We start from the raw sequence: 27,965 nt of genomic DNA, 5'->3' as shown, positions 1-27,965 counted from the left end.
AAGTTCAGCACTAAAATATACATTTTTCAATGATTCTAACTTTTAAAAGTTTAAACTTGCCTACATTATATATTATTTTGAAGCTTCAAGAGGCTTTTATGTTTAGGATAAATAACAACTAACATTTACTTATAAATGTTTCTAAAGCACCTCTATATACATTATTCTCATTTAAGATAGCAGACAAAAACAATACAAAATTTGTTCTAGTAATGAAGTGAAATATTAATAAAAACCAAAAGGTAAATAATGTTTTTGTGTGTGCTTTTAAAAAAATAATGTAAAACATTAAAATCCTGTGTCACTGAACCTCTGTAATACACAGGAAAAGAAACCCACTTTAGTTAATGCCTGTGATTAAGCATCACTACCCACTGTAGGTGGACCAAAAGTTTCTCTAGTGCGCATTAATTGGACATCTTTGTCAGCCATACAGGTATCACAGCCCCATACTGCTGACGCTTCTGCAGTTAGGAGGCCATAAGCTGTTTCAGTCATTCCAGTACAGATCCGATGAAACCATTTCTGACAAGAGGCCTCACATAAGATGGCATCCTGATCATCATTCACTTCATTTGTACAAATACCACAAGGATACACTGGGTCAGAAGACGAATGGCCATGACGGCTTGGGTGGAGGGAGGATTTATTGCTTTTTTCAGTGGTGCACGTATCTGCTGCGCTTCTTGGTTGTCGCGGTTTATTCTGCGTCCCATTTGCATGGCTGTTGTTTGTTGCTTCAGTGCTACTTGACCGACTGTTCTCTTGATTTACTGCATTGTTTCGATTAACATTTTTTAATTCAATATTACTCTGATTCACTGTGTCATCCATATTTAAGTGAGGTGGATGAGCAGAGGAATTTTGATTAGTGTTTTTGGTTGCTCCTTGACTAAAGTCTTGTTTTGGGGCTGGTGCTTTTGCTTGACCAAAAGTGTTTGGAGGAGGAATAAAAGAATGATTAGATTCTAATGGAGAAGTAAAATTTGAATTATTTCCAGGAACAAAATTAGATGCCAAATCAGGGTTAGAAACTTGGCTAGCATTCTGTGGAGGAATCTGACTGAAGTTTTCAGCAGGATTTTGTCTAAAATGTTGATTAGGAATGTTAACATTCTGACTTAGTGCATTATTGTAAGATGGATTTCCAAAACTTGAATTATCATGTGGCCCAAAATTAAAAGCATGAGGTCGATTAAAACCCATGCCCAAAGGATTCTGAGGAAATGGGTGTGGCTGATTCCTGAGTGAGTAAGGACCACAGTATGGGGAAGACATTCTTGGGGGAACGTGAGGCGGCATTCTGAATGTGCTATAGCCTCCAAAGCCAGGATAACCAGGGCCAAGATATGGATTTGACGAAGGTAGTGGTTTATAGGAAATAGTGTTATAGTTGTCATCAAATGGATTAGCAGCCACTAGATGGTCAGAGTTTGGATTCGGTGGTGGAGCATACTCAGACAATGGAGGAAAAGAAGGTCCCTGAAATGAGAATGTAAAGTAATTTATGTTTTTGATCAAAAAAGTCATTAAAATTATCCTTTTTATCTTAATACCTATGAAGAGGGTTTTAATCAAATTTCTCTTGCAGTCTTACAAAAATTTAATTTCTTCACTTGACCTTTCAATTATGATTAATGTTTATATTTAATTACACTTAATGATAAAATATGTAGGTTTCTTTCATTTAGGAAAGAAAATAAAGTATGATTTTCTGAGCTCAAATTCATCATTACTTCAAACTCCAAAATATTTAATTTTCAAAAGCTTCATTATCATAATTTTAATTGAATATGCTTACCTATAACTCTAGAAACTTTCAGTTAAAATACTAGAGCATTCTAACCACAAATAACTTTTACAGCACCAAAGAGTAAAATTAAATAACAATAAACAGGATCTAAATTTTTCTCCCCTAGCTTAACTTCAGGGAGACACTATTAAAGTATTCCCAAAACACTAAGCTCTAGGCCTCACACTGGAAAAATAAACTGCCAATTTTAATCACACTGCAAGTTTAACAGATGGTGGCCAAAATGGAAAAAAAAAGTAATCTGTACATACATCTTACTTATCCATAGCCTTTATCACAGAAAGAGTGCTTCAAATTTATAGAGAATAAAACAATGAAAACCTGTATGTATAACTGCTTATTATAATCACAAGTTATAACAAAAGATGCCTCCGTCATGATTGCTTTATGATCCATACATAATATTGAATTAATATAATAGTTGGACATTACTTCAGGTTAAAATTATTTCTATACATTTTTAAATCTTTTAATAGAATGATAGGCATTTATGCTTCTTAAAAACCTTTACATTAGATTTAAGAACAAGCATTTTAATTTTTCTGTGTATACTTTCTTCTTGCAATATCTACTGTAGGGCTACAGTCCAACAATAGCCACTGGTTCCAGACTGAAAAATAAATACAATCACTGCAAAATTCACTATTAGGTTGTGAGTGAGGACAGGAAACAAAACCCATGATCAAATTCAAATTTACTTCATCAACCTGATCATACCAGCAAAGAAAACTTGTTATTAAAGAAAATGGCAATTTACCTGTGTATTTGCCTTGCGTTTTTTCTTATCTGGGCTTCCTAGTTGTACACCTGGTCCTCCTAACCCATCCAGTCCACTATCACCACCTAAAAAAAATCCAGATAATATTTCCACTTGTAAGTAAAGTAACTGTATAACTCTCATAGCAATATCTATTATATTTACTTAATATGTTTTCTGTTTTTGTTAGATAAAAGCAATATTAAGCTTTTATTATTTTTGTTTTTCAAAAGTCTTTCCAATAGTTTTAGCCAGAAACAGTCATTCATCTCTGCTCCCATATTTATTATTATTCTTTTAGTGAAAAAGGAAGTTTCCCTCCCACCCTCAAATCTTTAGTCATCTAGGTTCCCTATCTCTGAGACCACCACTATTACTAGTTTCTGCTCTATCTTTCCAACAATAATCAAAATATATTCAAGTATATCTTTTTGGGGTGAAGACACAAATGATAGACATTCACTGGTCTGTACCTTGCTTACTTGGAGCTCATTTCATATCACTACCACTTTATTCTCTAATAACTGAGTAGTATCCCAAAGTATGACTGTGCCATAATTAATTAAACCCCTTTGTATTGATGGATATTTAGGTTGTTTCCAAACTTTTGCTGTTGCTGCAATGAAAATCCATGTATTACCTTCTTTATGTACATGTACAAGTAATTCCTAGAACTGGAATTATGGCATCAAAGGTATGTGCCTTTTAATTCTTAAAGATATTATTAAAATGCAACAATGTTTCCAAGTATTATTTTCTTAACAGTATATGATCAAGCAAAGCAAAAGTTTGACTGTAAATCTAAGAGGTTAAAAAAAGTTTATCAATGGAATTTTTTACATTTTTAAAAAAATGTTTATTATGGGCTGGGTGTGGTGGCTCATGCCCGTAATCCTAGCACTCTGGGAGGCCAAGGCGGGAGGATTGCTTGAGCTCAGGAGTTCAAGACCAGCCTGAACAATAGTGAGACCCTGTCTCTACTAAAAATAGAAAAAATTAGCTGGGCATGATGGCACGTGCCTGTAGTCCCAGCTACTTGGGAGGCTGAGGCAGGAGGATCACTTGAGCCCAGGAGTTTGAGGTTGCTGTAAGCTAGGCTGACACCACAGCACTCTAGCCTGGGCAACAGAGCGAGACTCAGTGTCAAAAAAACCAAAAAACACCTTTTATTATGGAGAATTCTGAACATATAAAAAAGTAGAAAGAAGAGTAAAATTAACTCCATATGTCCACTATCCAGCCCTAAAAACCATCAATATATGGTCAATCTTGTCTCTTCAACTCTGCCTCCACTTCTCTTCCTCCAGTACTATTTTGAAGCAAATTTCACACATTGTATTTTATCTATAAATATTTCAGAATGTATCTCTAAAAGCTAAGAACTTTAAAAAAACACACTACAATGCAATTCTCACCCCTACAAAAATTAACAATAATCCCTTCATAACATTTAATACCCAATACAAATATCTCGTATTTGTTATGCTTTGTTTAGACTGGGATCCAACTATGATCCATACATTATAATTGGTTGATATGTCTTTTGATATATTTCCCTCCATGACGTTTTTCCTTGCAATGTATTAACTGAAAGAACTGGGTTGATTATTGTCCCAATTATTGAACTACACTCTTTCAGCTCTGAATCCATTCTTAGTGATGCTGGGACTGGGATTTTGCCAACTACATTTTTCTTTTGCCACACTCTTCCAAAAGGAGCTCTAGAAGGATACTAGAAGGCTAGGGGAAGTGAGAAGGGACTTTCTACTCCTACTGTCTGCTTGCTCTTCTTGTCTCTGTCACCTAAACAATAGGCCTTTTTTCTGGCACTGGCAGTTCATGCCAGTTTTGAGCTTTTATTTCCTCCCTCCCCAAACCAGCTTCAACATATCCCCTCAGAAGTATTAGTACCAGATGGGTGCACCTCAATCTCAGAGTCTGAGTTCAAGCTCTACAAGGCCTCTCCTCTAACCTTTTAGGTTCTAATAACCTCAACTTCTTGTCCTTATTCACTAAGCCCTAGATGTGGAAGTTGCTTTCTGTACTTACTTCTCCATGTTACCTCACTTTTTGCTTTTTCTTCAATTCTGTTTAACCAATTCCTTATACAAAATTATATTATAAATTAAAATTAAATTATGGGTGTGGTTTATGTTTTTCAGCCTGGAATGTGTGATATATATGGATTTTGCTACTTGTATCCCCTTGGCATAGTTGAACATGTTCCTTATTTCCTGTAAATTGATGTTGGATCTAGACCAGAGGCTTGATCAGATTCAGGTTTCTGTTTTTGCAAGACAGTTACACAGGTGATGGTCTGTTCTTCCATCAGAAAGCACATAATTTCTGATTGTTTTTATTAGTTTTCTATTATTGTATAATAAATTACCATACATTTGGCTGCTTGAAACAATATCGATTTAAATAGAAGGAAATACTACCTATACTACCTAACTTCTTCTATTAGGCCAGCATCACCTTGATACCAAAGCCAGACAAAGATATCACAAGACAAAAAAAATAAAAACAACTAAAGCAAAAAAACTACAGACCAACATCTCTTAGGACTACTGATGCAAAAATTCTCAGTAAAATACTAGCAAACTGAATTCAGAAGAATATTAAAAGTGACCAAGTGGGATCTTCCCAGAAATGCAAGACTGATTCAATATATGAAAATCAATCAAATTAATATGCTATACTAATAAAAGCACATGATCACCTCAATAGATGCAAAAAAGCATTTCACAAAATCCAATACCTTTTCATAATAAAAATCACTCAACAAACAATGAAGAGAGGGGGAACTTCCTCATCCTAATAAAGGACATCTATGAAAAACCCACAACTAACAGCATGCCTAAGGGTCAAGACTGCAAGCTGCTCCCTAAGATCAGGAAAAAGATAAGGATGTCTCCTATTCAACAGTGTATGTACTCTAAGTTCTAGACAGAACAATTAGGCAAGAAAAAGAAATAAAAGGCATCCAGATCGGAAAGGAAGAAGTAAAATTATCTCTGTGTCCTCTCTATATTAGATCATGTCATCTGTTAACAGAGATAATTTTACTTCCTCCTCTCCCCTCCCACCTGCCCGACACCTAATGAATGTTGCTTCCATACCTTCACGTAAGCGTTGATCAATTAGTACCAATTTGATGGTGAGTATATGTGGTGCTTGTTTTTCCATTTTGTGATACTTCCCTTCAGAGAATGGGCTCCAGCTCCATCCAGGATAATACAAGAGGTGTTAGTTCACCATTGTTTTTTATGTCTGAGTAGTACGCCATGGTATACATATACCATATCTTATTAATCCACTCATGTATTGATGGGCACTTGGGCTGTTTCTACATCTTTGCAATTATGAATTGTGCTGCTATAAACATTCAAGTGCAGATTTTCTTTTTTTATTATACAATCTCTTTTTTCCTTAGGGTAGATGCCCAGTAGTGGGATTGCTGGATCAAATGGTAGTTCTACTTTTAGCTCTTTGACGTATCTCCACATTACTTTCCATATAGGTTGTACTAGGTTGCAGTCCCACCAGCAGTGTGTAAGTGTTCCTATCTCTCCCCATGCCAACATTTATTGTTTTGTGACTTTTTGATAAAAGCCATTCTCAAGGCCAGGCACAGTAATCCCAGCACTCTGGGAGGCCGAGGCGGGTGGATCGTTTGAGCTCAGGAGTTCGTGACCAGCCTAAGCAAGAGCGAGACCCCACCTCTACTAAAAATAGAAATAAATTAGCTGGACAGGTAAAAATATATAGAAAAAATTAGCTGGGCATGGTGGCATATGCCTGTAGTCCCAGCAACTTGGCAGGCTGAAGCAGAAGGATCGTTTGAGCCCCGGAGTTTGAGGTTGCTGTGAGATAGGCTGATGCCACAGCACTCTAGCCTGGGCAACAGAGTGAGACTCTGTCTCAAAAAAAAACAAAAAAAAAAAAAAAAGAAAGAAAAGAAAAAAAACAAAGCCATTCTCACTGGAGTTAAGTGATATCTCATTGTGGTTTTGATTTGCATTTCCCTGATGATTAGAGATGTTGAATATTTTTTCATATGTATCTTTGCCATTATTCTATCTTCTCTTGAAAAGTTTCTGTTCATGTCCTTTGCCCACTTTTTAAGGGGTTGTTTGATTTTTTTCTTGCTGATTTTCCTGAGTTCTCTATGATTCTAGTTATCAGCCCTTTATTGGATGTATAGCATGCAAATATTTTCTCCCATTCTGTAGGCTGTCTATTCACTCTAGTGATAGTTTCTTTGGCTGTGCAGAAGCTTTTTAATTTGATCAGGTTCCATTTATTTATTTTTGTTGATACTATGATTGCTTTTGGGGTCTTCTTCATAAATTCTTTGCCTAAGCTGATGTCTATAAGAGTTTTTCCAACAAAAATATTCTACAATTAGATAACGATGATGGCACAACATTACAAATACACTAAAAACTACTGAATTCTACACTCCAAAATGGTTAAAATGATGATTTTACATTATGTGAATTTTATCTGAATTAAAAATAAATCATAAAACTATTTATTTTTCCCAGTCTGTAGTTCAGAAGTCATAAAATCAGACTGGTTCTCTGCTCAGTACATCAAGATAAAAATCATGGTGTCACTATGCTGAATTCTTCTCTGGAGGCTCTAGAGAAAATCTCTCTCCCAGCTCATTCTTGTTTGTGGCCAAATTCAGTTCCTTGTGGTTGTAGGAATAGATCCTACTTCCTCTTCTGGCTGTTAGCTCTTAGCTCCTAAAGGCCTCCCACATTACTTGACTCATGACTCTCCCCACTTTTAAGCTAACAATACTGTGTCAAATCCTTGTGCTTCAAGTCTCTGACTTCATCTTCCTCAATTGGCTGGAGAACTCTCTGTTCTTAGAGGGCTCATATGATTAGGTCCGGTCCACCCAATCTCTCTTTCTTAAGGTCAACTGTGCCACCTGATATAACCTAATTAAGGGATAAAAATCCATCACACAGTCCTTGGGGATTATAAAGGATTAGGTACACTATTGAAATGATCTTGGTGGTCACCTTAGAATTCTGTCTACCTCAATAGCTACTGATAATCAAAGCCTAGATCACTGATTCATTAAGAGGATACAAAATGGTGATATTTGGGTGTATTTAAACTTCCATTTCTCTTATAATGAATATTTAAAAACCATCTGTATTTCCTTTCCTATTTATGTCCTTTGCCACTTTTCTACTCAGTGTTTGATCCTTTTCTTAGTGATTTGTAGCTCTTCATATACTAAACAGCTCAATCTATTTGAACTGTAAATAGTTTTGTCAGATTATGTCTTTTGTTTAATTTTTAATATATTTTAAAATTTTAGTATTTTATTTTATTTTATTTTTTTATTTTCAGAAGAATCCCTTCTGGAAAAAATTTTAGTATTTTAAATTTTAAAAAATGTTATGAAGACAGTACAGAGGACTTTGGTATATCCCATACCCAGTTTCCCCTATTATGCTATCCAGAATTTTAAAAAATAATTTTATGTAATAAAATGCATTAATATTTTATTGTTCAATTCTGGGCTTTGTCCTGTACTTAGAAGAACTACCCCCATTTGAGAAAATAAAAACTAATTCTCTCAGGTTTTCTCCTAATATTTTTATGACTTCATTTTTTTGGTCTGGTTTTGCTTTTTTTAGAGACAAGGTCTCTGTCAACAAGGCAGGAGTGCGGTGCTCGTCATAGCCGACTGCAATCTTGAACTCCTGGGCTTGAGTAATCCTCCCACCTTGGCCTCCCAAAGTGCTAGGATTACAGGCATGAGCTACTGTGCTCGGTCTATGACTTCATTTTTTAATTTTAGTTTTAATTGTGGTAAAACACATAAAATTTACCATCTTAATCATTTTTAAGTGTACAGTTCAGTAGTATTAAGTACATTTACATTATCATACAAGGAGTCTCCAGAACTTTTTCATCATGTAAAACTAAAACTCTATACCCATGAAACAACTCCCATTTTCCCCTTCCCCAGGCCCTGGTAACCACCTTTCTTCTTTCAGTTTTTATGAATTTGACTACTCTAGATACCTTACATGAGTGGAATCATACAATATTTGTCTTTCTGCCACTAGCTTATTTCACTTAGCATAAGATCCTCAAGGTTCATCCATGTTGTAGCATGTATCAGAATTTTCTTCCTTTATAAGGCTGAATAATATTCTATTGTATGGGTATACTACATTTTGTTTATTCAATTATCTCTCGATGAATACCTTAATTGCTTCCACTTCTGGGCTTTTGTGAATAATGCTGTCATGAACATGAATGTATAAACACATCTCTTCGAGATTCTACTTTCAGTTCTTTTGGCTATGTATACAGAAGTGGAATTGGTGGATCATGTGGTAGTTCTATATTTAATTTTTTGAGGAACCACAATGCTATTTTCCATAATATGGCTTCATTTTTATGTTGTATCTTTGCTCCATCTGGGATTTATTTTGGGATAACAAATGAGGTTTAAAAAATGTTATTTTGTTCTAGATAGCCAGCCATACAGGGAATACTTTTTCATTTATTAGCAGTCTTCCTCTGTGTCCCTCAATAGGGTTTTTAAAAAGTTTTACATATAGATTTAATGCAATCTGTCAAAATTCCAATGGCATTTTTCACAAGAAAAAAAGTACCTGTTAGGACTATTAAAAAACTAAACAAAACAAACAAAAACCTAAAAACAAAAAAAGCAACCCTAAAATTTGTATAGAACCACAAAAGACACTGAATAGCCAAAGCAATCCTGAAAGAGAACAAAGCTGAAGGCACCATACTTCCTGACTTCAAACTGTATTTTAAAGCTGTAGTCATCAAAACAGTACAATAGTCTCATTAAAAATAGACACACAGACCAATGGAACAAAAGCAAGAGCCCAGAAATAAACCCACAAATACAATGTTAAATAATATTTGACTAGGGCACTGAAAATATATAATTGGGAAAGAATAGTCTCTTCAACAAATGGTGCTGCGAAAACTGGATATCCACATGCAAAAGAATGAAATTGGATCCTATCTTACACCACTCGCAAAAATTAACTCAACATGGATTACAGACCTAAATGTAACACCACAAACTATAAAACTCCCAGAAGAAAACAGAGGGAAAAAGTCCCTTGACAATGGTCTTGGCAATGATTTTTGGGACATGACAACAAAAGCATGAACAACAAAAGCAAAAATAATAAGTTGGAGTACACCAAAATAAGCTTCTGCACAGAAAAGGAAACAACAAAATGAAATGGCAAGCTACAGAATGGGAGAAAACATTTTCAAACCATATATCTCATAAGGGGATAATATCCAAAATATGCAGGTACTCATATAACTCAATAGGAAACAAAACAAAAAAAAAAAACCACAAATAATGTGATTTTAAAATGGGCAAAAGACCTGAATAGACATTTCTCAAAAGAAGACATAAAAATGGCCAATAGGTACATGAAATGTCCAACATCACTACTCACTAGAGAAATGTAAATCAAAACCACAATGAAAAATCACCTCACACCTGCTAGGATGGCTACTATCAAAAAGACAAGAGATAGTAAGTGTTGGCAAGGATGTGGAGAAAAGGAAACCCTCGTGTACTGTTGGTGGGAATGTAAATTGGTACAGACATAATGAAAAACAGTCTGAAGGTTCCTGAATAAATTAAAAATAGAACTACCATATGACCCAGCAATCCAACTCTGGATATATAGCCAAAGGCAATGAAATCAGTATCTCAAAGAGCTGTCTGCACTCTCATGTTCATTGCGATATTAGTCACAACACCTTAGACATGGAAATAACGTAAGTGTCTGTCAACGGATGGACAAAGAAATTGTGATACAGATGACCCTGGAACGATGTGGGGGTTAGGGAAACCAACCTTCCTGTGCAGTCAAAAATCCACGTACTTTTGACTCCCCACAAACTTAAACACTAAAATAGCCTACTGATGACCAGAAACCTACTGACAACATAAACAGTTAATTAACACACATTTTGTATATGTATTATATATTGTATTATTACAATAAAGTAAGCTAGATAAAAGAAAAATGTTATTAAGACAATCATAAGGAAGACAAAATACATTTATAGTACTACATTTATCAATGCCATAAGCTTATGTTGTCTGTTTACAAGATGAATCATTTGTCTGACACGGTGGGCAACCGCAGTTGTAAACCTCAATTTAAGGTACCTATCAAGCAATTCAACTTTTTCTTGCAATGTCATAACTTTTTTCTGTTTCTTGGGAGCACTTCCAGCATCAATAGTAGCACTTCATATGGGTCCCATGGTGTTAGTCAAAGTTTACAATATTATACTAAACATAACGGAAAATATGCAAGAACCACGAGAGATCACTTTTTACTGCAATATGCAATTTACTGGAGAGATGAACTGCTCTCACATGGAAATGATTAGTGTCACACTGAATTTTAAGCAGATACTCCCAACACTTGAGCTCACCTCAAAACCAACAGGAGGAGGCTACAAAATTATTATAGTATTATTACAGTATCTACCACAGTAAATTTTACGCAGTTATAATTTTTTTTGGAAACAGAGTCTTGCTCTGGGGCCCTGCGTAAAGTGCAATGGTATCATCATAGCTTATTGCAACCTCCAAATCCTGGGCTCAAGCAATCCTCCTGACTCAGCCTCCTGAATGGCTGGGACTACAAGCATACATTACCATGCCCTCCTAATTTTTTCTACTTTTAATAGAGACGGGGTCTCACTCTTGCTCAGTCTGGTCTCCCAATTCCTGAGCTCAAGTGATCTTCCCACTTCCTCTTGACTTCCCAGAGTGCTAGGATTACAGGCGCAAGTCATCAGCCTATGTAGTTATGATTTAATACAGCATCTTTACATTTGTTTACATTTCTCTCAACTACAAATAGCGCCATGTACAGTCTGTAAGTTTTGATAAATTTTAACTTTTTATAATGCATTTGTGTATATTTTAAGATAGTAAACAATAAAATAGACTAGTATCTACATATATTTTATGCATTCATGACATACTTAACTTTTTCTTATTTTTGATATCTCTAGGCTACTCAGTTCATCTGTGAGTTTTTTCAAATTGTCACAAATCTCCAAAATATTTTCCAATATACTTATTGAAAAAAATCCATGTATATAAGTAGTTCAAATCCATGTTTGCAAGGGTAGACTACACACATACGTGTGTGTGTGTGTGTATATGACATATAAATCTTTGTAGGACAGAAAATATGTCATTTCTTCTATAACTACCCATAGTATACAGCCTTATTCATAGGTACTCAATAAATGAATTAAGTCCAAACTGTAAGATTTCTAATTGATATAACAATTAAAAGATAAAAACCAAGGCAATTTCTGCAACACCAGGTTGTTAAAAAATTGAAGGGAAAAGGATTAATATTAATTTAACAGTGAATGTTTACTCTATGTTGGATACCGTGATAAGGACTTTATATACATTATTTCATTTGATCCTCAAAGAATCCTGTGGTTATACCCATTTTACACATGAGAAAACAGAGGCTCTAATTTAACTTGCTCAAGGTCACACAGTTACGTCTTTCTCACTCAAAAGCCTAGGTATGAAGTTTTAAGCAATATTACCTATCAGTAGTTCTCAAACTTTAGTGGGCATAAGAATTTCCCACCAAATTCTGAACATAGATTCCTAAGCCTCACTCCCTGAAATTCTGATTCAGTACTTCTGGGATAAAGCCCATGAATCTGGATTTCTAGCAATCTCCCAGGTAACAGAGATGCTACTGGTTCATCAACAACACATTGAGAAGCAATGCATCATAGTCTCTCCACTAGGCTAACAATACCTTCCTTTCTTGAGCTACCCAACAAACACTATAGTAGGTAGTTTTAAAAAAATTATGTTTTTTGTATAAAACAGACACTGTCATTAAAAAGAAGTATAAGTGATGCATATAAATACAAAGAAAATCACCCTGTGCCAGTTCAAACACACCGTTCTTTATTAGGCTGGATCCCTATGCTGATACAGGGTGCCAGAGGGAGACTGGAAGGCTGGCCGAGAAAAATGGAGTATGCTCCTCCTGTTCCTTTCAGTGGCATGCTGGCCTTAGTTCTAAATTCCCTGCAGTGGCAGTTTGTTCCAGTCACAGCAGTTCCAGTAGTTAAATCCAATATGCAGTATTTCCAACACTTGCAGAAACAGCCTTGTGTGCTCCTCAGAGACACGAGCACCAGGTGTCTGAGTACCAGGCCCACACGGTCTCTCCTCCAAGCCCAAAGGCATTAATACCAGCCTAAGCAACATCCTTTTCTCAAAGATACGAGTTTAAACTCCACAAGGACCCTTCTCTGAGTTTGTATAATTTAATAATGACAATCTCTTTTCTTTGTTTCACAGCCTTAGGGATGATACCTGTTTCCCACAGTTGTTATTTCCCATGACTCTAGTATCCTGTTTTTGCCACTCAGTTCAGTATTTGTTAAAATTATGTTATATTAAATTCTTTGTTGAAAATAACTGGTGTGGTTTCTCCTTCCTGACCAGATCCTAATATACATGTCAAGTCCCACCAGACAGAAATTATCATTACTATTAAGTTAACATCATTCCAGACATCTAGCTTGCTATCTGCCTATTTCCTTTCCCTTCTGTGTACAGAGATTGATAGTAATACTTTTACAAAAATAGTATACGATTTAAAAAATAGCATTAAGTTTTAACTTTATTAGAATTTAATAAAAGAAAAAGAAATTAAACTGAAGAATTTGCTAAATGATTCTTTACCAAAAGTAAAATTTTCTAAAACAACTCTAAGGCTAAGAAAAGATAATAAAAACATTAAATTGGAGAAATTATGGGTTCTTTTCTTTTTGTAGATAGCATTTAATGGCTCCCTGCTTTGAAAGTTGAGGATAATACAATATATTCTCACATCTTTTTCTACCTTTTCTCCCGTATAGGAGGGTATTTTCTACCTCTAAACTCAGTTATTTTAGGTAAATTTTCTTTTTTTATATCTTTAAATACTTTTTCTGCTCAATTTGTTGAGGGCTCTATTTCAGGGGAACTAATTATCATTATGTTAGAGAGATTTTTAGCTCCATGTCTATTAGTTAGCCTCTTTGACTTTACCTACTGTCTTTTTCATTTGCACTTATTCTGATTATCTGAAACTTTTTCACTATGTAATTTGTCAACTCTATTCTGTTCCTTTTTTATTTTTTTTCTTTGAAACAAGGTCTCACTCTGGTGCCCAGGCTAGACACTTCAGTGGCCCAATCATAGCTCACTGTAACCTCAAACTCCTGGGCTCAAGGGATCCTCCCACCTCAGCTTGCTGAGTAGCTACAACTACAGGTGTATGCCACCATGCCTGCCTAATCTTTTTATTTTTTCTAGAGACAGGGTCTCACTATGTTGCCCAGGTTGGTCTCAAACTCCTGGGCTCAAGCGATCCTCCTGCCTTGGTCTCCCAAAGTGCTGGGATTACAGGCAGGAGCCATCATGTCTAGCCTCTGTTCCTTATTTCTAATTTATTTATTTGTTCTATAATCATATAAGTCCTCAATTTGTTTCCTTAGGTTTACAATTTACCTTTCATTTCATCTGTTGTATTATCATCTTGTCTTTGAGTCGTTTTATTATTAAATATATGTCCTTATTAAGTTCTGTCTCTTGAGGCACGCATGAGTAGGTTGGGGGTTCTTTGCATTTTGTATGCTATTTTCCTTGTTTTTTTTTTTTAGTATATTAATTTGCCAAAGTATGTTTGCATAGTTTTGCTTTTATTTTTATCTTGCTGGTGCTTGGGAAGTTTTGCACAGACCTTTTCTTTGCTCTGATTTAGTATGGGTGACTTTATTATCCCTTTTCTTCACATCTCAGATTATTTGCTTGGCTTAGGTAGTACGCTGCATCATTATGATTTTTTCCCTTCAAATTATTTTAATGGTGAACCCAGCCTGATACTGCTGGAATAAACCCAACTTACTCATTTTTATCTGAATGTTATAATTTTTTATGGTTAGATTTTCTAATATTCTGTTTACAATGCTTGCCTATATTATATTAGTCAGTGAGATTAGCCTTTTATGTCTCTTTGGAAGATGCAGGCTTTGACTTCTGAAGTTTTGTCAAATGCCCTTCTACCCAGGTGGGAGTTGCAGTAACCCATTCCTATGGGAGGATTTCCTTGTGCCCCTGGATTCAGCTTGTATCCCTGGAGCCTTCTCTTCTGTCAGATAGAGTCAGTCCTTTTTCTTAAAACTTCCTGTTTCACTCATTTTTTCCTACTCAAAGGCGAGAGAAGAATACTCTTTAATTTTCTTCTCTCCCCATTCAGCTTCCAAGGGGCAGAAGTTGTCTTAGAAGTGTATGTTGTGCATTTCATCCTTTTACAGACTTTTTGGTATTTGGGCTGTTTTTACTGTTTGTTTTCTACTGTTATTTTGGTCCATTTCACTTGGAATTTAAAAAAAAAAAGATTCTATAATACTATTCAGCCATAAAAAAGGAATGAAGTTACTGATAACATGCTATAACATGGATAAACCTTGAAAAGATTGTGGTAAGTGAAGGAAACCAGATACAAAAAAACCACATACTGGACTGGGCGCAGTGGCTCATGCCTATAATCCTAGTACTCTGGGAGGCTGAGGTGGGAGGATCACTTGAGTTCAGGAGTTCAAGACCAGCCTGAGAAGAGCAAGTCCCTGTCTTGCATCTCTACTAAAAATAGAAAAAATTAGCCAGGCATGGTGGTGCATGCCTGTAGTCCCAGCTACTCAGGAGGCAGGAGGATCGCTTGAGCCCAGGAGTTTGAGGTTGCCATGAGCTAGGCTGACACCACAGCACTCTAGCCCGGGCAACAGAGCGAGGCTCTGTCTGAAAAAAGCGCACGTGTGTGCACACACACACCCACACACACCCCCCCCCCCACATACTATAGGATTCCATTTATATAAAAGTCCAGAATAAGAGACTCTACACAGAAAGAAAGTAGCTTAGTGGTTTCTTATAGCTGAGGGGTAGGGGATACACTGAAGGATAGAGGGGTAACAGCTAAAGTATGCAGGGTTTATTTTTGAGATGATGAAAATGATCTAACAAATCTATAAGGTAGATGAGCCATCCCCATTTTGAAAAGAGAAAGAAAAAGAAATGTAAAGGAGTCATACCATTGGTCAAAAGCAGCACTGGAATCTAAAACTAGGTTTTTGTTTTTTTAGTGTACAGTTTGGTGATTTTTAGTATATTTACAAGGTTGTGAAACTATCATCACTATCTAATTCTGAAACATTATCATCACCTCAGAAAGAAACCCTATACCCATTAGTTATTCCCCATTTCTGCAGCCCTGGCAATCACTCATGTACTGTCTATATGAATTTGACCATTCAGGACATTTCATATAAATGGAATCATACAGTATGGCTTTTTACGTCTGGCTTCTTCATTTAGCATAACATTTTCAAGGTTCGTCCATGTTTAGCATGTATCAGAACTTCATTCCTTTTTATGGCTGAATAATATTCCACTGTATGGAATATTTTGTTTATCTATTCACTAGTTGATGAACATTTTGGTGGTTTCCACTCTTTTGGCTATTATGAATAGCCAAAACATTCTTGTATGAACATTCTTGTACAAGTTTTTGTGTGAACATATGTTTTTTTTTTTTTTCCTCGCTCCATTCAGCCATGTGAACATATGTTTTCAATTCGCTTGAGTATTTACATATAGGAGTGGAATTGTTGGGTCATACAGTAACTTTACGTTTAATAGCCAAAAACAAAAAACAGTTTTTCACAGTGGTTGCACCATTTTACATTTTCACCTGCAAAGTATAAGAGTTACAATTTCTCCACATCCTCCTCAACACTTCTTTTCTTTTTCTTTCTTTCTTTCTTTTTTTTTTTTTTTTGAGATAGAGTCTCACTTTGTTGCCCAGGCTAGAATGAGTGCCGTGGCGTCAGCCTAGCTCACAGCAACCTCAAACTCCTGAGCTCAAGCGATCCTCCTGTCTCAGCCTCCCGAGTAGTTGGGACTACAGGCATGCACCACCATGCCCGGCTAATTTTTTCTATATATATTTTTAGCTGTCCATATAATTTCTTTCTATTTTTAGTAGAGACGGAGTCTTGCTCTTGCTCAGGCTGGTCTCGAACTCCTGAGCTCAAACGATCCGCCCACTTCGGCCTCCCAGAGTGCTAGGATTACAGGCGTGAGCCACCGCGCCCGGCCTGTTTTTTTTTTTTTTTTTTTTTTTTTGAGACAGTCTCACTCTGTCACCCATGCTAGAGTACAGTGTACAGTGGCCTAATCATAGCTCACTGCAACCTTGAACTCTTAGGCTCAAGCAATCCTGCTGCCTCAGCTTCCCAAGTAGCTGGGACTACAGGTATGCATCATTATGCCCAGCTAATTTTTTTATTTTTTGTAGAGACGGGGTATCACTCTTGCTCAGGCTGTTCTCAAACTCCTGGTCTCAAGCAATCCTCTTGCCTCTGCCTCTCAAAGTGCTAGTACTACAGGAATGAGCCACCATGCCCGGCCCTTTTTTGTTTTTTAATATAGCCACTCTAGTGAGCATGGGGTGGTACCTCACTGTGGTTTTGATTTGCGTTTCCATAATGACTAAGAATGTCGAGCATCTTTTTATGTGCTTATGGACCATTTATGTGTCTTCTTTGGAGAAATGTCTATTTAAACCCTTTGGCCATTTTTTAGTTAGGTTGTATTTTATTGCTGGACTATAAAAATTCTTTATATATTATGGATACTAAACTCTTATCAGGTATATTATTTGCAAATATTTTCTCCCATTGTATGGGTTGTCTTTGAAAGTAGACAGTGCCCTTTGACACACAAGTTTTTTTTTTTTTTTTTTTTGACACACAAGTTTTTAATTTTGATCAAATCCAATTTATCTATTTCTTTTGTTGCTCAGGTAGAACTAGGTTTGTCTACCTCTAAAATACTAGTCCACTACTCAAGGTCAATTATTCAAATCTGATGGTTTAGATTTATTAAACCTATTACTAACTTATAAGTTACATATAACTATATAACTTATTCAGTAGCCCATATAAAATGAACTGATGGTTACAGATTAATAATTAGTATATAGCTTTCCATAATAGCATATACTCACATACTGAACAGAGAAATGTGCTGTCCTTGAATCTGAATATCTAGAAATTCTCATGAGTCTAGTATGGACAAAGAATCAGCAATGGTCATTCTGTTACCCAGGCTAGCGTGCAGTGGCATCATCATAGCTCACTGCAACCTCAAACTCCTGGGGTCAAGCAATCTTCCTGTCCCAGCCTCCGAGAGTGCCAGGATTACAGGCTTGAGCCACCTCACTGGCCTCCTTTTTTTGTTAATACTTGAATTTCTTCACTCCACCTGCCAGTGCCCTCTGAATGCACAAGGGAAACAGAAGTAGGAAAGGGTGCTGTCAAGAATGAAGAAGCCACTTTCATCTTAAGGAATTTTATCTATCAATATTATCACATTACATTATGCAAATCAATTTCAATTAAGCAAAATAATATTCTTACCTATCCTTTCACCCTTTAACCTTTATCCTGAGCTAGAAGTTGAAGATGTCTCTCTTTATAGTATTACAGGAGAGTTCAAGCTATTAAATCAAGCAATTTTTTTCCTATCCAAAGATTCTACAAATTAAAGATTTCTTTGATATGAATTTACATATTTTTTCTATTTGTAAGCTTTTATTTTTGTATAGTGTGGAATACTGCTTTAGGCCTTTTATGTATTTTAAATATTCATCTTTTAACCTCATTTTATTTATACTAATGGTTTGGTTTATCATATTGCCTATATGGGCTCCATGTTTATGTCCTCTCAAAATTCGTATGTTGAAGCCTTAACCCCAAGTATTTAGAGGTGGTGTCTTTGGGAGGTACTTAAGGTTACATTAGGTCACAAGGGTTGCACCTTCATGAGGGGATGAGTGGCTTTATAAGAAGAAGAAGAAAGAGTTCTCTCTCTCTACACATACACACACACACACACACAGAGGAAAATCCATGTGAGCATACAGGGAGAAGGCGGCTCTACAAGCCAGGAAACAGATCTTCACCAGGAACTGAAGTTGCCAGTACCTTGATCTTGGACTCACCAGGCATCAGAACTATGAAAAATAAATACCTGTTGTTTAAGCCACACAGTCTACAGTATTTTGTTATAGCAGCCCAAGCTGACTAAGACACTGACTGCTTTCATAAGCAACGTGACTGCATTATTTTAGAAATACTTAATATTTTCCTTTAAACATACTTGCTTCATCGCTATTCCAAATCAGTTTGGTTTAACTATGTATTTTAAGTTGATTAAATAATACAAACAATGTAAAGTGCCTAACATAATGGGTGGCACACAGTGGGCACTCAAATACTAGTCCTCAGTTTGCTTTTTCTAGACTAAACTATACCCTAAACTCACCTCATTTTAGTTTCTATAGTATTTAAAATCCCATCAAAATATCTAATATCTAGCAATGTCAACATACTAGGTGGACACTCAAATGCCAGTTTTTCATTACAGTACAGAAGTCCAAGATCTAATGTCTGTTTACTCTATCAGTCATTTATATGGACATAAACATCTTAGCTAATTAGCTTTATCTTCATCTAAAACACACACTTTTCTGATACTGGTTTCTATCATGGAATGAAAATATTATGAATTAATATGTAGATATAGTATTGCACAAATTTCAGCAAGCATTTGGTAAAATGGCCTTATATGACTGAAATAAAAGTGCTATTATTTCCTTTTAAAATCCAAAGCAGAAAGTGTCCATTATAAGATGCCCAGAACCTATATCAATCTGGGCATATAATAAATACTAAATTCAGAAACCCTCAACATCAGTGATGTCAGGTTTCACATGTTTGTGGTTCCTGTGCTATCTGTTCCCCCCAAAGTGATGACCTTCGTATTATTAAGGTCCATGAGGTTTAAGGTTGCTTACAAAGGTAAAGCTCAGAAGGGTGAGTGGATGGTATTCACGTGTGAAGGTGACTATACAACAGTATCTATGATAACAAACTTGTTTTATTGGACAGTCAGCCAAATTTTTAGACAAAAGAAACTTCAGAAATCATGAGGAACAAAGCTACAGATATTCACAAATATTATCAATAAATAGCTTCTATTTGTCTTTTTCTACAAAATTGTGGCACTTCAGAGATTTCTGCTTCTAAAATATAATTTTTGTTCAGTGTTTTCTTCCTAGAGCATTTCTGTTCTCTTCACACCCACTCCTAGTCAAAATAAGAAAGAATCTGCTGTAGGTCATTTATACTAATTGATTGATTAAACATACCTAAAAGTGAATGTTGATCACATACTTAACCGGAATGTGTATTTTAGACCTATTTCTGATTTTAATAGCAAACAGACAAGTTACAATGTCCCAGACAACGTTCTAAATGCTTTATATATTAACTCATTTAAACTTTATATATATTAAGTGCTTTATATATATTAACCCATATTAACTCCTTCAAATAGCTCCATGAGATTAGTACAATTATTATTCTTATTTTGCAGCAGAGGAAACTGACACGCAGAGAGCTTAAGTAACTTGCCAAGGACCACACACTATTGAATGGTAGAGCTGGGATAAGATCATCGGCAGTCCGGCTCAGAGTTACACTATTGTACTGTTTCTCATTATTGCCATTAGGAGAGATTGGGAATAAAAAGGAGACCTGAAATCATTCTTGACCATACTTTACAGCTAACCTTGATGGTACAGATGACTCAGATCTCTTGGGTTGCCTGGAATAAGAATGTCAGAAGAGAGAAGTGTATAATCAATCTTCCCAAGAGGTAACTTCTCTACCCTCTCGGGAAAAGCAAACCAGGAAGACTATTATCTGAAGTTACTGAAACCTCTTTGTTAACATTCATCAAATTAGATTTCTGAAACATCTGTCAAGCTTCTGGAAATATAAAAGAAATAGAAGTATTAACTCCTACTTGTAAGGATCTTATAACCTATAGGAAACAATTTTTTTCTTTTTCTTTTGAAACTCCTAAACGTAATATGATAAATACTATGAAGAGATGAACACAGGATGTTGAGGGAACAAAGGGAACTCCCACCTAATCTTGACTGAGGGAGGAGTTTGGGGGAAGACATCCTGTGAGGTTTCAACTGAGCTTTGAGCATAAGTATCTTACCAAAGGTGGAGGGGAAAAGGGCATGGCTAGCAGAAGTAATAGAATGTGCAAAGAAAGTTTTAAAGGCAGGGGAGACCATGACAACATTTAGAGAAGAAGTGTGAATATTTCAGGACTGGAGCATAGGAGGCAAGGAAAAGCATTTCATGGAATGTGAAAAATAGAGAACGAAGTGGTAGGCCCGGGCCAAATCAAGAAAGGCTGATATAAGAAGGTTGGGTTTGTATTCTAAAGGTAATGAGGAACCACTGAATAATTCTACAAATGAGACTAATATGACTCAATTGTCTTTTGGGAGCACTATGGCAACAGAACATAGTAGCTAAGCCCCAGAGTTTGAGTTCTGGCTTTGCCACTTACTAGCTGGGTAAACTTAAATATAATATTTAAGTACATATTACTTAACCTCGCTGAGCATCAATTCCTCAGCTGTAAATCAACAATAATAACATCTAATTCATAGGATTACTGAGAAGATTAAGCAAGATGATCCATTTAAACCACTTAGCAAAGTACTTGGTAAGTACTCAGTAGACGGTAGTTATTTATCATTAGCAGTAGCAATATGGAAATGGATTAAGAGGGACTAAAGGAGAAACCAGGAAACCAGTGAGAGGGTTATTGTAATAATCAAAGAGAGACGAAAAACTTTAACGAAGTGGCTGTGGAATGGTCAAGAAGGCAATGGGTTCAAAACATTAAAGAGACATATTCTAGGACTTTGGAACAGCATTGGGTGGGAATGGGGTATGAGTCTGGGCCACTGGATAAATGATGGTCAGATTAACCAAGACAGGGAATATGGGAGAAAAAGCATATTGGACACCTCACAGAGAGACACCTTTTATTCAACATATTAAAAACAAAATTAATTTATAAATCCATTCTTCCCTCTATGTATCTGTGACACCATTCTCTTGAGGTTGCTCTCCTACCTCTCTAGCTACTCCTTCACATTCTGCTTTTCAGGGTCTTTTTTTTTTTCTCCTGTCTCCCAACTGCTAGTGTTTCCAAAGTTGGTGTTCTCAATGCTTTGTTACTTCTCTCTCTCTCAAGCTAGCTCATCTACTCCCAAGGCATTAATTAGTATTCACCTGTTTACTGATGACTTCCAGATCTCTATTTCTGGCTCAGGCTACTCGACTCAGTTCCAAACCACATATATCCATTGCCTACAGTGGAATATCCCAGGAGGATATTCATTCAATGGGTCTAAAACCAAACTCACTTTCCTCACTTAGCCCTTACAAATGGACCAATTTTAAAAACAAAAACAAAGAAACCTTTCCTTCAGGTTTTCCCTCACAGGCTCTTCCCTTTTACCCTCAATCTGTGACTACATAAATTATGCTCCTTCTCCAACTTTAATCTAAATCCTCCATACATTCAACCCATCAAGACAGTCTATATTTTCTTGCAAAGTCTACTTCCAGTACTTTTATGATATTTCTGTGTTATTATCCCATTCTAAAATATATTCTTATCTCTCCTGTCATTCCTAACTCTGGTAAAAAACATTCCATGTGAAATGAATGCCCTCAACTTCCTTCTTCTTCCACTCTAAATTTTTCTTTCTTCTTCCATTCTCTTTTTTCCTCCAAGACTAATCCTCCATGTGTATCTTTGATGCTAACCCCCTTCCCTCATCTGCAAAGACCTCATTTATGAGAATAGGAGCCTTGTCTGCCTCATCCCCAGCTACTGAAACAGGGAGTGCTCAGCACATATTAAAAAACATGTATTGATTGCTTTTAATTAATGAGTTATACTCTCTTTCTGTTGCCTTTTCAATTTTTCTCCCTTTCCTTCTATATTGGGTTCTTCTGTAAATCCACAGATATGTTTAAATCTTTTTTCAATGGAGGAATAACAACAAGACACTCATAGAAACTTTCTCTTGACTCTCTTTTCAAGCTATTTGCTGTCTGTCTACCACCAAGCTTCTTTTAAGCCACATATTCACCACTTTATCTGTACTATATTATTCAACGTTTTGAAATGTGGTTTCCTCCCAAAACTGCCTTCTCAAAATCACCATGGACCTACCTTTCTCATCTCTTATCCTCCCTGCTTTCTTTATCACTTAACACAAAAGAACACTCACTGCTCCTTAGAACTCTTCTCCATGAGGCTTTCCTTGATTCTCTTAAAGATAGGCTATGTGTTCCTTTATTTCTTAAAAATAATCACAGCCCTTATCATGTTTTCTATAACTATTTACTTGTCAGTGTCTTGTACTGGACTAACAATTTTTTTTTTTGGCCTGGGCTAGAGTGGAGTGGTATCATGCTAACTCACTGCAAACTCAAACTCCTGGGCTCAAGCAATCTTCCCACCTCAGTTTCCCCAGTAGCTGGGACAACAGGCGTACACTACTACGCCTGGTTAAGTTTCTTTTTTTTTTTTTGTAGACACAGGGTCTTGACTATATTGCCTTGGCTGGCCTCAACTCCTGGCCTCAAGCGATCCTTCCACCACAGCTTCCCAAAGTGCTAGGATTACAGGCATGAGCAACCACGTCCAGCCTAGACGAACAATTTCTTGAAGACAGGTATGATATCTTCTTAATCAATGTATTGCAACTATCTGGTGCTATGGCTGCTCAATAAACTGTTGAATAAATTAATGAATACTGCCCTCAGATTAAGGTGTAAAAGAGTTCTAAGAATACTGGAGAATAGAAGTGTTGGTTAAAATAAGATGACAAGTGACATTCTAAGGGAAAGGGGCAAGTAAAAGTAGTATGAGGTGCTATGGACAATCAGAAAGGAGCACAATTCATGTAGTCATTCACTCATTTGACATTTACTACTATGGGCAAGGCAAATAAGATCATCAAGACATAGAACCTGTCCTCATAAATCTGTCTTATAATCAAGAGCTAAAGGATTGGGGGTGGTAAGAAGTGGCAGAAAATAGGAGTAAGATACAATGCCACTAAATAGTAATTCTAAATCTAATGTTAAAATATCAGGACACATTTGGAAGACCACAAACCAGCTGCTTCTGATCTACTCATCTGTGTGGTCTAGCTCTATCAGTAGCAGTTTTCAAACTTTAATGTGCATAAGGAACACCTGGGGATTTTGTTAAAGTTGCAGAGAAATTTCTCAGAAGTCCTGATTCTGTGGATCTAGGAATCTACATTTTAATAAGGATCATAGGTGATTATGATGCTTTTGGCATACAGAGCATACTACTGTACAGTCCTCACTCATTCGTGTCATAATTCTGCTGTATCTGAGTTCCACCTATAATACCACTTTCCTAAAAATTCATTAAAATGTTTATACACATATAGATTGTATATATTTTCCTTATCCTAAGCAAGGGGTTTGATGACTTTTTTTGGTAATGCACATGAAATACATAACCATTAAAAAGGTCTGTCTGCACACATCAGTGGATCGAGGTTCCAGAAGTACTACTCAAGAGTTTATGCCCTGCAAACACCACATCCTGCACATAGTCTAATGATATAAATTATAACAAAAAGTTCCAGGGCAGTGAAGTTCAGCAGAATTGTGCTTCAGAAGAGCTCATGTAGATATTATGGTGCCTTTTATAGATTATAAAACAATCAAAAGAATGTTTTTTAAAATAATGTTCTCATTATTACAAAATGACTTATAAAATTAAAAAAATTGACTTTTATTTTTAAAAGTGTTTTGTCTTTATTCTGGTAAACTCTCAGAATATTCTTGAGCTAACACCTGAGTCAACCCCCAACAGCTCAGGCATCGAATTTAAAAGCAGCAGTTGAAACAAAACAAGATAGATCTGTGCTCTTGACCCATAATAAAACACTCATCCATTTTGTTCAGAATTACATTTGATTAAGACCAATAATTGAGTTCAAAGGTATAAACTTGATAGCTCTTTCTTTTCCTTCAATCCCAAAGCAATTTATAATAACAGGCAAAATAATACAGCAAAAACATCAGGGGAATAAATGTATCTCAGGAAAGGTCTATTCCTTAATGGCTTTGGCAACTCATATCCACAAACAGAAAAGAAGGTTAAAATATGTCACTAAATGAAAGGTTGTGCTGATATTAAGCCTTTAAAAACAATATTCTGCTCTACATCATGTTTTTGCTTAAATGGCTAAGAAAATCAATTTCTACCTAAATACTCTTGAGTGGATACCACACTGTCAGTGTCACAAGCCAGCTCTATATATGTTTAATCTCTAGTCACATTAAACAAAAACATAAATGAACAACTGTGGTCCTTCATCTCTGAAGTACTTAAGTCGACTGGAAATTTCTCTTACTACTTACTGATTTACAAAGCACTTTACCCCGTTTGGATGAAAGGATTATTGCAGTAGCCTCTCAACTAGTCTCCCTGCTTCAAGCCCTTGTTCTCTACAGGCTATTCTTCACACAGCAGCTGAAGAAGCCCTGCTAAAAACGTCAGATCAAATACTCTTTGGCTCAAAACTGTCCAGGGTCTATTTCAGAGTAAAAGCTGAAGTTTTTCAAATGACACACAAGGCCCTCCAATACACAATCAACCCACCTCTCAGCCCATCTCATTCCCTTGTTTACTTTGCTCCACTTACAATAGCTTCTTTGCTGTTGCTTGAAGACACTAGGCATATTTGAGACCCAGGGCCTTTGCATTTGCTGTTCCATTTGCCAAGACTGCTCTTCCCATGCAAATCCATATGGCTCTGCTGTGTTCGCACTTCTTTAGATCTTTGCTCAGACATCATGTTCCAGGTGAGCCCTTTTATGATCACCTACATATAATCGCTACCTCCCCACGCCCGTACATATTTCCTATCCTCTTTCCCAGCTTTGTTTTTCCGCCATAGCACTCACCATCCGACATTCTATACCTTTTGTTCATCATTTGTTTACCCCACAAGAATGCACATGGCTTCTGGGTGAAGATCGTCTATTTGCTTTGTTCACTGCTGTATCCCAGTGCCAAGCACATAGTAAATGTTCAATAAATATTTATTTAGTGAACAAAGACTATTACTCCAACTTTGGGACTTTCAGTGTCAACCCTACTAAGAGCTGGAAATAAGAGTTGGAGGATATCCCCAAATATCCAGATGGCACTTGGCGTTTGTGAACTTACGTGCAGCATCTTTTGTCTGGTACATCGTTGCCTCTGATTTTTCTTAGATAGTAAAGCGGCAGCAAAATTCCTAACTAGTTTGCAAGGAAGAAGAAAACGAATCACGGATAGGAGTGATTTTAGATGATTCGATTCTTATCCAGAAACAAATAGCGAAAATGCCTCTGAATTTTTAGTTTCTCCTCTTAAACCTAACGAAAATAAACGGAGTATTTGTTGCTTCTGGGGGTGTGTGTCGGGGGCTGGGAGAGAGACGTGAAAGCCCCGTAGACCTCCTTCAAGAGCGTCAACTCTCATGCAGTCCAACTTAGTTTTCTGGGGGGCGGGTAGGCCTCGTTCGAGGTCTCTACCAGGGGGGTGTCTCTTTTTCACCCTTTGAGGTGTCTATTGTGCTGCGTCTTAAGAACGAGGCGAGGTGGGAGAGGAGAGGGGTATGAAGGGATGCTGAGTGCGGCTCCAACTGCCTCCTAACACAAGTCGGGAGAGAAGGGCTCCGCGCGGGTGTCTGCGGGCGAGCGGGCGCCGGGGCCGCGCGCTCGGATCGCAGCCTCGGCCCCGGGGCGCGGGCGGGACGAGGACTGCGCTGAGTTAGGCCCGGACGGAGCCCCGTGGCCTCCAGACGGCCGGGCACGGGGCCCCGCGCACCCCACTCACCCCGGTCCCCCCAATCCGGCGCCCTTCTCGGTTACCTCGAACTCTCTTCAGCGAAATGGGATCCTTCTCCTGTTCTGCTGACATTACAGACCGCAAAGCATGACTCCCCCCCAGGCCGCGGGAATTCGGTCTCTTTGATGCAGCGGCGGCGGCTCCTCCTCCTCGCGGGGCCGCTGCGGCTGCGAGGCGAGCCTCGGAGGCGAGGCACGGCCGAGGGCGGCAAGGACGCGGGCCGACTTTGCAAAGTTTGGGAAGAGAACGAGGCCTCGGGGCGGCGGGGCGGCGTGCGGGGGCTGGCCGGGCTCAGCGGTGGCGGCCGGGAGTGCGGCCTGGGGGCGGCCCCCCGCCCGGGGCCGGCATGTGCGGAGGACGAGTGCGCCGCCGCCGCCTCCTCCCACTCCTTCTTCTTCGCCGCCGCCGCCTCAGGAGCCGCTGACAGGGGAGGCAGGAGGCGGGCGGCCCGGCCCTGGCGGCGCACTCACAGCGCCCTCTGAGGAGGAGGTCTGCGCTCTCGCCGCTCCCGAGTCGCAGACACAAAAGCCCCCAGCCTGGAGCCGCCTGCAAAACCCGCTCCGGGGCGGGTGAGGGACGTGGCGCGGCCCCGCGGCTTCCCCGCCCTGAGCTCCCCAGCCCCGCGCGGGGACGGGCTTCAGGGGGCGGGGGCCGCTGCCTAGTCCCGCGGCGCCTCCAGCCGCCGCGGCCGCCGCCTCGCGCTCCGCCTCGGCCCAGCCCCCACGGCCCGCGCGCGCCTCTCGCTCCGCGCCGGGGCTCGCGGGCCCGCGGCTCTCGCAGCCGGGGCGGGCAGCGCGCGCCGAGGGGCCGCCCCGCCCCGCGCCCGGCGCTCCCTCACCGCTCGCCAGGCCCGAGGACGCCCGGCCCGGCTTCTGTGCGGAAAGGGCATCTCCGAACTTTGTCGGAGGTGACAGCAGGCATCTTGGCCTCGCCGCCCGGGATCTGAAAGAGAAACGTACGATGCGAGAAAACTTTGTAAGCGGGAGCTGGAGAGTTCTCGGCGGGCATGTGGAGACCCAGATTCCCCGACTTTGAGTCCATGGTCTGGACACCTGTTCGTGAAATGCCCCAACTTGGTATTTTAACGACTCTTCAAGAAAGAGCGATATGGAATTAATGCAAGAAAGGACAGAGGGGTAGAAGCAGTGCGACGGCTGGACCTCATTTGACGTTAAATTTTAGGAGGCAGACCCCCGATGTGATTGACTGTAAAGCAGTCTGATCACCGGTCCACCGTCATCACTTGGGCTGTGTGACCTGAGGCAACCTAGGTAACTTCTCTGAGTCTCAGTTTTCTGATCTATGAAAGTCAGTGGCGCTACTACATCTCTAAGGTCTCTTCTAGCTCTGACATTCTTTGGCGAACTTTAACGAAATTGTTTAATTTTTGTTAGGTTTTGTAG

At 38.2% G+C, this 27,965-nt stretch overlaps 1 protein-coding gene across 1 annotated transcript; it reads right to left on the bottom strand.

Moving 5' to 3' along the window:
• Positions 1-278: 278 nt before the first annotated feature.
• Positions 279-26,853, bottom strand: PYGO1 (pygopus family PHD finger 1). Its single transcript, XM_069459577.1, has 3 exons — positions 26,586-26,853; positions 2,571-2,656; positions 279-1,482 (listed from the first exon to the last, which is right to left on the bottom strand). Exons 1-3 carry the CDS (start codon positions 26,632-26,634, stop codon positions 358-360), a joined length of 1,260 nt encoding a protein of 419 aa, XP_069315678.1. The 5' UTR covers positions 26,635-26,853; the 3' UTR covers positions 279-357.
• Positions 26,854-27,965: the final 1,112 nt, after the last annotated feature.

Source organism: Eulemur rufifrons, chromosome 2, assembly GCF_041146395.1.
Source record: "Eulemur rufifrons isolate Redbay chromosome 2, OSU_ERuf_1, whole genome shotgun sequence".
In the NCBI taxonomy this organism is placed as follows: Eukaryota; Metazoa; Chordata; class Mammalia; order Primates; family Lemuridae; genus Eulemur; species Eulemur rufifrons.
Note: the sequence above shows the minus strand (reverse complement) of the source record. Positions and strands in the feature narration are given on the sequence as shown.

Bases quoted from the DNA above. Each gene is read 5' to 3' on its own strand.
- PYGO1 (XM_069459577.1), bottom strand. From the start codon at position 26,634: ATGTCAGCAGAACAGGAGAAGGATCCCATTTCGCTGAAGAGAGTTCGA. The intron at 2,657-26,585 runs GTAACCGAGAAG...GATTTTTTTTAG, and splicing joins TTCGCTGAAGAGAGTTCGAG to GTGGTGATAGTGGACTGGAT. The intron at 1,483-2,570 runs GTAAATTGCCAT...TTCTCATTTCAG, and splicing joins AACGCAAGGCAAATACACAG to GGACCTTCTTTTCCTCCATT.